At 42.2% G+C, this 13,194-nt stretch overlaps 2 protein-coding genes across 2 annotated transcripts in view; one reads left to right on the top strand and one right to left on the bottom strand.

The window, feature by feature from the left end:
* The first annotated feature begins 3,173 nt into the window (after positions 1-3,173).
* On the top strand, positions 3,174-7,305 carry LOC106740614 (cuticle protein 65-like). Its single transcript, XM_014611822.1, has 3 exons — positions 3,174-3,245; positions 4,386-4,694; positions 6,430-7,305. Exons 1-3 carry the CDS (start codon positions 3,234-3,236, stop codon positions 6,772-6,774), a joined length of 666 nt encoding a protein of 221 aa, XP_014467308.1. The 5' UTR covers positions 3,174-3,233; the 3' UTR covers positions 6,775-7,305.
* Positions 7,306-9,722: 2,417 nt separating this feature from the next.
* LOC106740598 (helicase SRCAP-like) overlaps positions 9,723-13,194 on the bottom strand; it is an 11,806-nt gene continuing 8,334 nt past the window's right edge. The window contains exons 2-3 of the mRNA XM_014611788.1: positions 12,475-12,648; positions 9,723-10,148 (exon numbers count right to left, since the gene is read on the bottom strand). Of these exons, the coding sequence (XP_014467274.1) occupies positions 9,723-10,148; positions 12,475-12,648 (600 nt within the window). The remainder of the gene's footprint in view (positions 10,149-12,474; positions 12,649-13,194) is intronic.

Raw genomic sequence — 13,194 nt, 5'->3', positions numbered from 1 at the left:
GTCATCGGACGTTTCGTCACGTGCGACGTGATGGTGAATCTTAGGAAAGAATTTCTGATTCGCGAGCGCGAATCACGAATCGCGGGACCGTCGCGTCAGATGTCCTTGACATGAATTATATTAAAAATAAATAATGTTGCAAAAATGCAAGTAAATTTCAGAAGGAGAATAAATGTACACTCTTGAAAATGAATGTAAGAAGAGAATGGGAAGAAGGAAACATAAAAATAATTATAAATGAGTAAATCGCATTTTCAATATATCGTATATATTAAAAATATTTTATATTAAAACATCAATGATCATGTTTTTTCGCCTTCAATGAGGCTATGATATCATCTTCTCTACATATTTTAATATTTAAGTAAGGCAATTTATTTGTTAATGTCTCACCTTTCATTCGTAATAAAATAAAATAAAATAAAATAAAATAAAATAAAACAAAATAAATAAAGTTAAATAAATAAGATAACCATTTAATATCTTGTTGAGATTTGAGAATTAAACAATTGTACAAAATTAACTGCGATTAAACCCCTCATTGGCTATTTAATTCTTTTATGTTTGATCAATATTAAAAAAATTGTTGGTTTGCCTTTTAAAAGTCGGAAAAGCTATATCAGATCGCAAAGTGAAGCGCGCGTTTGCCGACTTTGCGCGGATCCTTCTCTCTATGTGGAATCGCCAGCTCGTCCCGCGATTTTTCTCTGAAATTTATGGCACTTGATCGAACCCGACCGGTGTCTCACGCCTGTCGGTCCTTCCTCGCCGGCTTCGAGAAGAAAATAAGACGCAGTCTCGTTACGTGATAATAAACGACGCGATGATTTACGAGCGAGAGGTAGCCGAGTGTGTGCAAGGCGCGTAACATTGTTGTGTCATTTCTGTCAAGTAATTAAGTAATTCACGCCGAGAGTTCATTCAAACGACGGCTTTGCCTTTGTATTCGGAGCTCGCGTAGATACTTGATTCAAATCGGATCAATAGATCCAGTCGTTATCGCTTTTTAATTAGCGCCATCGATATCCTCGATTTTTCGCGAAGAAGACTTTTCTCTCTCTCTCTCTCTCTCTCTCTCTCCTTCTCTTTCTCTCCGTGTCGCTCTTTTTCACATAACGAACGCGTTGAACTCCGACTTACGACGTAATTTCACTCGTAGACGTTTATTGCCGAGAACTAAATCTTCATTTATTTCTCGACTCGATTGCGGATTTTCAATTATAAGATTGACTGAAAGCGCGCGATTGCGTAATCGGGTGATGGAAGGTACGATTCCACGCGATCGCGAGACAAAGATCCGACGATTGAACCGGCTCAATTAGCGACGCCTAGTGTAAGGGACGTTTTGCGAGACAAAATAAGCAATAGAAATGTAGACGAGAAATATGATTATTATAATTATGTATTTTTACATATTAGGTTAATATAGACGCGCATTATAGACATTATTGCTATTATGTGGAAAAAAATCTGAGTTCATGTAACTAAATGTATGTAATGTATGTAAATAGACATAAGACAAAATTTCGACGAAAAGAAATGATATTTCCGTTACTGTCTTTTACTGTCAAAACGCGTAACTTCCGCGAGTGAAGTTAAGCAACGACTCGTAACAATTGAAATTTTGACACACAGCCAATCAACATCGCTGAAAAGAGGCTTCAACGCTTTGGCACATTCGAGTTCGAGGTCTCACATCTTTGTTAGGAAAGAGATTCGTGAATATTTATGTAAAACAAACACACGAACAGATAAAAAACTAGATAGCTAGATAAGTGAATAGTTGGGGAAGATAGCTAAATAGCAGATAGATAGTTAAATAGACAGATAAATAAATAAACATAACAATAGATAGATGGACAAATTAATTAACATATAAGTAAGTAGAAGAGGACAGATACATGTAGATAGATAAATTAAAAGATTCGTATAAATAGATAGTAAAAAACGTTTTGTACTTGTCTTAAAATCGGTCCCTGTTAAAATCTTTCTGTTAAATGTTTAACATAACTATGTGTTAATTTAACATATTGTGTTTATGTTATCTCAATATTTTATGCTAAGCTCTCTCGATATTCAACATGTAAAAATGTTAAAATAACACATTTCATACTTCAGTGTCGATTAATATATTATGAGCGTTAATTTTATTGAATATCACTAGTGACATATTTTGTATGTTAAAATTTACAAACAAATTTTGTCAATTATTTTCAATAAAGGTCGTCATCTTGAAATTTAGACAGTGCAAAATACACGTATAATTAGAATGTAGAAGTGGTGTAATACGTAAAGTAGGCGACTTAAGATTCCGAGTTCGAGTTCCGTCAGTGGAAAACACGTATTCTAAATATAATATTGTTTGAATCAATTAAATGGGACACAATCAAGACGATTCCCGCAAAACCACTAACAACATTCTAAGAATGAGCATAATGAAAAGGAAATGATAAGTAATATCTTTTTTCGTACAAAAATATTTATTACATTTGACATTATAAATGTGTCAGTTTAACATACAATTTACTTCCAAATAATATCATATTCATACAAATACGATATCGGACATTAAATTATATTGTTTACATTAAACAAACCCAAGTCGCGTATATTAAATCCAAAGAAACCTCCTCGTCTGTGTGCACGGATAATTTGCCAAACCTAGATTAGACGTGCGCTCAGTCTTCGCGCTCGGAATTCCAAGTGCCCGTGAGATCGCGCGCATTTTCCAACGGACGCGGGCGAATCTCTACGTGCGATTGTCCCGCGAAACGCGTGAAATCGCCGAATATACCTGCGAATTGAACGGGCCTTTGTCCGCCGTGTGATTTCTCGTAGACCATGGTTGAGCGCCGCCGTGGATCTTTCGGCTTCGGAATAACCGCGAGGCGACGATGCCAGCGGTTGATTCTTTCGCAAGAGCGCGCACGATTCTCTCGCCGCACGGTGAGAAGAGTGGCCCGCGAGTTTTTCGGCAGGCCCCTACTCGTTTTGCGCGCGCGGGGCCCGGTTTCTTTTCACCTAACCGTGTTTCGCCGGGGCCCGCGCCGTACCGTCGCCGTTTGCCGTCGTTGTCGCCGTCGCGCCCACCACCTCGCTCTCTTTGCCGGTCTCTCCTTGAGGGTTTTCGACTCGGGCGAGTCCCACCGGGTATAAAAGCAGGGGGATCTTCATCGTACTCATCAGTCGCGGACACGACGAACACAACGAGTCCGGCAAACTCGCGCAGCATCATGAATACGAAGGTATTGATTGGTTCCTTCTCGCGCTGCATCGGTATCGTTCACGAAGGACGAGGAGGAGGAGAAGGAGAAAGAGAATCGTTACAGAGGATCTTGTAGTAACGATCTCTGGAAGGGGAGAAAAAGAAAGAGAGAGAGAGAGAGAGGGAGCGATCGTGCTCTCGCGAGGGTGAAGCGACGGAGACGTTGCCGCGAAGAACACCGGGAGCGACGTTAGTCGCTGACGTTGCTCGATTCGTGATCGTAGCCAAACTCGCTCTCCTCGTCCACCTCGTGCGACGCAGTTCTAGATAGACCCAGAGTTCTCGTTCGATTAACATCGGATTAATTAACGTTGTCCGGTTGTAGCGTGTCTCAAGCCGGGGCAGCGCGTGCGTGACGGCGAATAAGAGATTTATCTCTATTCTCTCCGCGAACCGCGAGACCTGTCTTCGTGACAAATCAAGTGTTTACGCGACGACATTGTTAGATTTCTTTTTTTCCAGCCGTCTATCGGCATGTTCATGTGTCTCTGTATCTATTTCTTCATTTGTCTGTCCCTGTCTATCAGTTTATATGTCTGCGTTCGCTTCATTTTTCCCTTACTTACCTATCTGGCTTAATCCATCTGTACCTGTTTACCTATTTACTTATCTGCGTATCTACCTATTTATCGACGGGTAGGGTAGCGTTGAATTAATCAATCGTGATGAAGAAATCTCTGCTCTTTTTGTTCTGATTGGTCAATTAAGTGCTACTCTATCCGTCGACTATGATTTCGGAACGCCTATGTACGTCGATCTCCGTTTCACGAATTTTTTTTATTTATCCATCTACCTATTTACCTATCTATATTTACCGATTTATTTATCTACTTACATACCTGTTTACACGCGTCTACCCTTATTTGATTTTCTCTCTATTTATTCATCCACCTCTTTGTCTCTATCTGTACATTTACCTATTCATTCGTCCGTTTATCCACCTGTTTGCATGCTTATATTGATTTTACTTCAATCTTCATAGATCCATCTAGCTAATTATCCACCTGCGTATTTATCCATTTATTTATTTATTTACCTATCTGTCTACCTGTCCAATCGTATTTCTCCACATCCGCCTGTCCATTCGGCTGTTTACCTGTTCGTTTATATCTGCTCGCAGCTGATCCTTCTGTTCGGCCTGGTGGCACTCGCCTTCGCGGAGGATGCGAAGAACAGCGATGTGAAGACAGACGCGAAGAAAGAGAAGCGAGGCCTCTACAGCGCGTTGGGCTACGGCGGCTACGGCGGTTACGGCGGCTACAGCGGCTACAGTGGATTGGGTCTCGGTGGATTGGGTCTCAGCACCTACTCGTCGCTTCCGATCGGCGTTAGCCACGGCGTCTCCACCGTCCTGACGAAGGAAGTGGCCGTACCCGTGCCGCAACCGGTCGCCGTGCCCGTCGAGAAACACGTCCCGGTGCCCGTTAAGGTACAACGCCGCGGCATTTCGTGATCTTTACGCGTAACATAAACGCGCCGGGAGCGTCGTTAGCGGGCGCGTTTCTCATTTTCTCGTTTCTCGAGGGCGAAGGGAGCAGCGGGGGCTGGCGGCAGGGGGAGGTAGGAAAAAATGAACGGAGGAATCCGCGCTCCGTCGAGAGTCGATTTACTGGAAGCCGCGGCGATTAGAAGAAAACGCGGCAATTAGCAGATCGCGACTCGACGGGAGAAGTAATGGCTTCATGCGACGCTCGGTTTTTCCCGAGGCGGCGAGATCTATCGACCGATCGATCGATCCGAGAGGAGTGTTATCCGTCCGTCCGTCTGCGCCTCAGGCTGGAAAACGCTAGATATCCCGCCGCTGGTATTAGAAGACGCGAAAGACGCCGGGGTTTTTTTTTATCGAGATTCGCGTGGGTAAGGCTTCGTCGCGAATTGTTGCGAATTGTATATATCTGAATCGAGGTGACTGATTCGCAATAGCGACCGCGATGTATCGAAGATCTCGCGCTCCTAATCACGCTTCGCTGAACCCAAAGGTCGCGAATACTTCGGCTTGACTCGGGAGAGAAGGAGAGAGATCCCACGCTTTTTCCTCTCTTTTTCTCGCTCTCGGCATTAAATCCGCCTCAAGTTACAAAGATCGAAAGTGGCCTCGATGCGGACCGACGTGTTCCTGCGCAGTATATATCCTTCGGCTTCTGCAACTCTTAGTCCTTCTCCTCTCTCTCCGGCATTATCGATTCTGTATCTGGCTCGTGCTAGTTAGATTCCCGTCTCGCCGATATTTACCGACAGTGTTTCATTTAAAACATTCACAGGTAGAAGGTTAAAATATATATATAGAAACGTTGAGAAATGCTTCTCATACGTCGATCGCAAAAGAGATCGCTGTCGTTTATTCTGTCGTGTTTTGACAGTTCGTCGATCTCTAAAAAAATTGCAGGGCCCATGGCACGCAGAAAAACGCAAGTGGCACGCAAATTGACCAGCCACAGTTCTTCGACTATTCTTCTCACGGTCGAAGAATAATTTTTTTCAAAAATTTCTTCTCATTACAAGCGAAGAAAACAACCATCCATGTTTCCCGATATAGAATACATTTAATATTGAGATGTAATATATTGGAATTTCGATGTAACTTTTCCATTTATAATTATCTTTAACTTTCTTTCTTTATATTTGGGTATTTATTCTATTTTTATTTCTATATATTCACATTTATCTCTTTCCGTAATTTATTTCTATTTTCGCAACGTTATTTATTTTTAACACGATCGACGTCGAGACCGTTTAACGCGCCGAATCCGTGCGTGCTCAGATCTCGCTGCTTATATTTATCCGAATACCACGATCTTAAGGGCTCTCGCGCGCAAATTGCAATAACTATAAACATACTCATCACGAATATTACAAAAGCTCATTATTATGTACTCGATAGAAGAATTGATTGTCTTTCCAAGGATATTATAGACTTTATCGAGAAGAACTTAAATTCGGCTAATTCGAATGAGCAAACAAAAGTTTGTTTTATTTTAACATTTTTCTTCTTTATTAAAATACTAACCCTCTTAATATACTCTGAATCAATTATGTGCTTATTATGAATCTACAATGTAGTTGCGGATGTACGCAAACTCACGAAATACTTGACTACGAGTACAGCTTAATTGAACGCACAGTAAGCATTTTCTCGTGTCTGATCAGCGCAATTCTCCATCCAGGTGCCGTACGCCGTGCCGGTCGACCGTCCTTACCCGGTGCAAGTGCCGAAGCCCTACCCAGTGGAAGTGACGAAGCACGTCCCGGTACCGGTAGACCGCCCGGTGCCCGTGCCATACAGCGTGCCCGTCAAGGTCCCGGTTCCAGCGCCGTACGCCGTCAAAGTGCCGCAGCCGTACGCCGTGCCCGTGGTGAAGCACGTGCCGGTGCCGGTCGCGCAGCCGCTCGTCGTCGAGAAGGTGCACTCCGGCCTCGGTTACAACGGTCTTTACGGCGGATACAGCGGCTACAGCGGCTACGGCGGTTACAGCGGCTACGGCAGCTACGGCGGCTACTCCGGCTGGTAATTCCAGGAGCGACGCGAATCGCGGATCCTGAGCGACGCTCATCCCCGACGACCTCACCGTCGCCGCGAGATGCCAAGCCGCGTTCCTCTTCCCCATGGGAAGGGATCCTTCTCGAGGGAGGAGAGTGCCCGGAGGAGGATCGCGGAAAACCGACCGACCGACGACTAGCGCCCGGGTGTTGTCGAGTGCTTCCGTTCTCGCGATCATTCACGGACGATCTCCCGCGGCTTTCGACGATTCTCTATCGACGAATCCGCGTTTCTCCCCGTCTACTTCTTCTTCCTATTCCCCCTCCTCCTCCTCTCGTTCCCCGGGCCGGTTTCCTCTCGTCGGCTCTTCGTCCCGCGACCGGTGAAGTGTCACGAGCAGGAGGAGAGCGTCCTCCGGCCACCGCGCGAAAAGACGTTACCACGAATCACGATCGGGTGCTTCCGATCGTCACCTGTGACTACCTTTAGCTCCGCGTATGTTTCCACCTGTAATCTCACTGTACCGATTGTTCATCATCGAAATAAAGTTTTTCGTACGGAACGCGGCAGCGGCTTGTCCTTCTCCTCCGTCTCGTTCTCATCCGTCGCAGCTACAACGTTTTCAATTAGCGCTCGCTATAATTACACAGCGATATTCATCGTTAAAAATCTATTCGAAACATTCCCGGCCATTTTCTCCGGCCGATACTGGGGTCAGCAGTAGTTAACTTGAAACTCGGATTTGAATTCAGAGTTCGATTTCGGTTTTTCAGCGATCGCACACGGAAAAGGTTAGTCTTAAATCAATGATAGATATTCTCGTGTACAAGCAAGAATATTATAATCTTCTTGGAAGATCTTTAGTCTCGATTCGATTGAATTAGTATTGATGTAAGTATTACTTGCATTCAATTCAAGACTAATGATCTGCTGACAATATTATAATATTTTTGCTTATGTGGGAGAATATTTATCGTTGATTTCAGACTATTTCTTTTCTGTGGAAATATAACGTCACGCGTATCGTGTAATGTAATTCAACTGAAAAGCTTGGATCTAACTCTGAATTCAAATTTTAGTACCTCATGTGAGACGAGATTTAAGTATCGACTATTAACACTTTGATGAAATAGTGATTAGTTATTGCATAAAATTCAGCCAATCAGCGCCGCCTTTTATATAAACCCACATCACATATCTTGTCTGGCTCATGGTTTACAAATAAAAAATTTCCAGTACATATCTATCATAATTAATACTATAATGCTATAATATATTAATTATATAATATTAATATAATATTAATATTATATATACTATATATACTATATATTCTATATTATAATATTGATTATATATTAATATAAATTTGTTTTTTAAATTCCCTTAATAATTACTATTTTGTTAATTCTTGCAAAGAAAATAGAGATTTTTCGACTCGTCTTTTGACAAGAAATAATTGTAATTAACGGATACTAATTAAGTAGCACTTGATATTTCTGTGGGTTTACAAACACGCAGAATGGGGAAATATGTGGAATGGATAAAACGCGCGCGAGAGAGATGTGAGCGACCAACGACGCGCGTTGCGCAAGCAGCGGGCCCGATCGAGCGAAATATAGTCGTTTTTGGAGCAGCGATAATTTCTGGGCGGGGATTCGCGCGATCGGGATCGCGCGCTTAATTCGTGAGCGCGAAAGCGAAATGTAAGGTCGCGTCATGAGAGAAGCGGTTACATGATTGCGGTGAAACGTTCATTAAACGGAGAACGGGGACATTTTAAGCGCACGCGATTAATGGGATTTGCATGCGGCGCGCATACCGGTCGAGATGTGCCCGGCGTACGCGATATGTAAGCGATTCCCGTCGGACAAGAAGCGAATGTCCGAGGCGCAGCTGCCCCAGGAGGTATCGCAATCGTACTCGCGGATGCACGGGATGCTTCGGGCGAACAACGAAACGACAACGGTACCGAGGAGAGGCTGAGGAACACGTGGGGAAAGGAAGACACGCGATTGCAGTGTGTGAAGACGTTTTTTATTAGAAAACGATCGCAACATCAACAGTTCAACATCGCAATATCGCAAACAAAAACTCAACATTCCTCTCGGGGAAAACTTGCTTGTCTATATACATAAAAATATGTGTATGCGTGTCACACATGTGACTTTTTAGCATCCGCTGAAAGCTCCTAGATTTTAAAGTCGCGCTGACAGGAATATGACGGTCGTCGAGAAAACGAAGTACTCGTCGTACGATCTTCGTGGATTGGAAAGTTTTCAGATTGAAAATTTCATTCGCGGCGATAAGGAAATCGCAGACCGCGTCCCGTCGGCGCGTTTAGCGCTAAACGCGCCGACGCATGATACAATTCTTGCATCGCTAATTCAAACGAAGACTCGTTTATAAAATCCTCGCGTGTTCCGATCGCGATCTCTGAGATTTACGGATGAAAATGTTCAGATTAAAAGTGTAATACGTGATTTCGAAGGAGTCGCACGACTTTGCGGACTGCGACTGGCAAAAAATTCGCCCACGAAATCCTCGCGCATTTCGATCGCTGTCTCCGCGACTTCCGTTATCGTCCCTCCCGATTTTACACACTAAATTAACTCTCTATCGAATTTTCCACACCCCTTTCCTTATCCTCCTTTCTCTTTCTCTCTCGCGCTCTCTCCTCTCCTCTCTCCCAGATCGCCGACGAAGTCGGCGCTGTCCGGACTATCCGATACAACTGCGAAGGACGACGCCACTTGGCGAGCGATCGATCACGAAAGCGGCGCGAGTCAAGTTTCCAAGAGAAGCGGTCGCTGTCGCGCACCTACTCGACTCGCATTTTGACGTTTCGCTCGGACCGCTTTCGAGACGATCAGCTCGTAACCTCGCCAATGATTGCCGTCGCTTCTTTCGGACCCGCCGCTCCCTCGTCGTCATCCGATCGCCCGCCGACCCGTCTCTCTGTTCGTCACACTTCGAAAGTTAATGACCCGAGTAGTCGGGCTGGGAGGGTTGAAAATGCGCCTGATCGTCGCCCCGCTGATCGTACACCGCTCCATGACCCGGAACGTTCACGGTGTAGCTACCGTAGTTAGTCTCGTGGCCGACGTGTTCGTCGTCCCCGCTGACGCCGCCGCCTCCGACGTTGTCGTGGGCTGATTGCGGGATCGGGATCGTCTTCGGCACCGGAATGAAGACCGGCTTGGTGAGCGTGATCGGATGCGGCACCGGGATTGGATGCGGTATCGGCACCGGCTTGGACACCACCAGCGGTACCTGCTGGTGCAGCTCCACCGGCACCGGCTTCTCCACCGGCACGGGCACGTGCTGCGGCACTTTCACTATCTGCGGCACCGGAACCGCCACGGGATGTTTCACCGGCACCGGAAACGGAATGTGATGGGGCACCTGAAACGGAGAGAGGGACGCGATCGCGGTCGCGGTTAGATGAGCAAAACGGTGAAGCTGCCGTCGCTTTTCTTTTGCGGTGCGTTCGAAAGCGTCACGCTTAGTCGGTACGAACCGAGCAATTTCTATATCTTGGTGACCCAGTTGTTATCCGAGTGGCCAAGTGCACGGATATCAGCCGGGTATCTTGGATACACCGAGAGCGAAAACATCTGGAGAATAGAAAATATTCATTCGACGAGTATTAATCGTGTATTTATTTACGTTAATATTGTTTTTATATTGAGAAGAATTTTCGTCAAATGCGAAGATACACATTTTCTTGAAATTTAAATAAAAATATTTAAATATAACGTAATTAAAGTAAAGTAAAATTTAATTATAAGAGAATTTAGATTCAAATAAGAGAACTTAAGATTTGAGTTAATCAGTTTAAGATTTAAGTTATCAGTTATTACACACCGGACAAATATTTTTCTCATTTTTAGATATTTTTCTCTCCTTATATCTTTTTCTCCCCTTCCGTAAATTTGAGACAAAAAATCACAGATAATATATATTTACTAATTGTTATTTATTTTCGCAACAATTGCTTTTGCATCAGATCTGATTTTATCTTTTATTTTTCTATTTTTTATAGTTTTCCAATTTTTCATAGCTTCCTATTTTTATCATTTTTCTGAGATAATCTAAACATTTATCACGCTACTTAGGTGCCATAGAAACTTTTAAATTGATACTCAGGCGCTCAGGAACACCTGAGAAATTTGAGTACGTAATCTTCAAGTATCCACAAAACATTTTGATATACATTGCAAATTCTACGTATGTACATTGGTACATATTAGATGTACAATGTATGTACATCTGTGGTGCACTGTGGTAAACTTTCTAACTAACAGATGTACATATAACATGCATACAACATATATTTAAGTATATTACAAAACATGTACATCTATATACATCTATATACATGTATATCTATATACATGAATATACGATCGATATATACCAGGTGTACGAAAAGTATCGGAACTCTAATATTTCGGAAAATCAATCTTTTCAAAAAGTGTTCCAAATGTTTCGAAAGTTGTATCATTTTAACTGGTGCATCTAATGTACCACTTAAAACTTGACAATTTTTGTATGGAAGATTCTTTTCAAAAATGCTTATTTCCCGAAATGTCAAGGGGTTTCGAAATTTTTCGTACACCCTATATAATGCGAGGTATATAGATATTAAATACATCACTGTATGTACTTACTATACAGGATATCTAACGCAAGCCGTACGTATCTGTCATATATTTGTGGATTAGGCCATTCTGAACAAAGAAGTTCTTTACCATTTTACAAATAACCATGCAAATTTTGGAGTTATTAATTAAAGAAGTCTCTGTGTCTGTGACCATTTTCAATAATTAATTCAAAATTTTGCATGATTATATGCAAAACGGTAGAGGATTTTTTTTCATATTGATCTAAACTACAAGTACATGGTAATTGACACGATTTACGTCAGGCCTGTATATCGTAATGTATATCCACTTCATGTAAAATATATATGCAGTATATACAGGATGTTATTTACATATCACGGAGCATATATGTATATGTATACAGAAAATATCCAGTATTATATGTATATTACCTGAAATAACCTGAAATAAAAATGAAAGTAAATTATCCGATTACCTGGAATCAAAAATTGCGAGTAACACCCACCTGTCGTTTATTATTGATTTCTGCAGCAACTAACTTTACATTAGCTAATTATATCTTTCATTTCGAAATATTAATCATGATATTCAAGTATTCTAATAACTTTCACAACGACCGAGCAATCGGATATCCGATATTGACACCATTAATCGCGTTTGCTAAAATATCGAATCTCGAAATTCTAATAACCTTAAGCGAAATTTGAATAATTTTAAACTTAATGGTGCAATTAGATTTCATAAAATGTAAGTGTCGTGGATTATTTTCTCTATTTAAATATTCACGCATCTCGCGGCACTGACGTTTGATCAAGAAAAAAATAGTTCTTCAAATATTTTTCCGCCAATTTCAGGTTTCATGTCTCGCGAATATTTCGATGCAAAATCGTAAAAAGTCGCGGGTTAATAATTTCCTCTTTCACACGCTAATTGTTTCATGTTTTCACACGTACATAACGAACGTATATTCTTTGATAACCACTTTTACTCTCCAAGTAGCTCAATTAACCATAGATAAGGACAAGTGAATTCGCAAAGCCGGCCGTCACTTTCGAGCCGTTAATTGGTGAACTTTCGTTTTCCATGAAGCCACGACTACTCACCTTAACGGGATACGGTACGGGAACCTTGATAGCTACCGTCTTGGTGACCTTGATGATCTTGGTCGGCACCTCGTGCAGATGCACCGATTGCGAGATGAGCTTCGGTTCATCATGCAGACCGTGACCTTCGAACGAGGGCCATGCCGTGACCGCCGCCGCCAGTGTGAATAAAAACTGCAAAGGTGTAATCGTTGATGAGAGCGTAACGAACCCGTCGGCCGACGCCTGCCTGACAGATGACGAGCGACCGTCTGCGGGACCACGGCCCAAAAATATGGCCCAAAAAGAACAAACTGTCGCTCGGGTTCTTAAGCCTTAAATTAGACTCTGATCGAAATCGCGGGCGGATAAAGATCGCATTAAAAAATACATCGTCTTCTTGCGAATCACCGTCAAAATTTAATTCAATTACCTTAATTACGCGGGCTTTCCATATGAAATCGTAGGAAGTATGTACTGGAGAGAGAAAGAGAGAGAAAGAAAGAAAGTGTGCGCTTCTCTCTCTATCTACAATGATAATATAATTCAAATAATATTAAAAATTTTTGATATTTTAAATATCAAATACCGAATATTTCATAAATTTGAAATTCTAAAATGTAATCAATGTAAGTATAATAATAAATAAAATATTATAATTCTGTGACAAATTATAATTATAAGCAGAGTTGAGTAAATTAACTTTTAATTTTAATAAATTAACTTATATATATATATATA

This window comes from Dinoponera quadriceps, unplaced genomic scaffold (genome assembly GCF_001313825.1).
Source record: "Dinoponera quadriceps isolate SergipeBrazil2010 unplaced genomic scaffold, ASM131382v1 scaffold278, whole genome shotgun sequence".
Taxonomy (NCBI): Eukaryota; Metazoa; Arthropoda; class Insecta; order Hymenoptera; family Formicidae; genus Dinoponera; species Dinoponera quadriceps.
The sequence above is the reverse complement of the archived record's forward strand: the minus strand, read 5'-3'. Positions and strand labels throughout refer to the sequence as shown.

Coding starts and splice junctions, on each gene's coding strand:
- LOC106740614 (XM_014611822.1), top strand. Junction 4,695..6,429: donor ACGTCCCGGTGCCCGTTAAG/GTACAACGCCGC, acceptor TTCTCCATCCAG/GTGCCGTACGCCGTGCCGGT.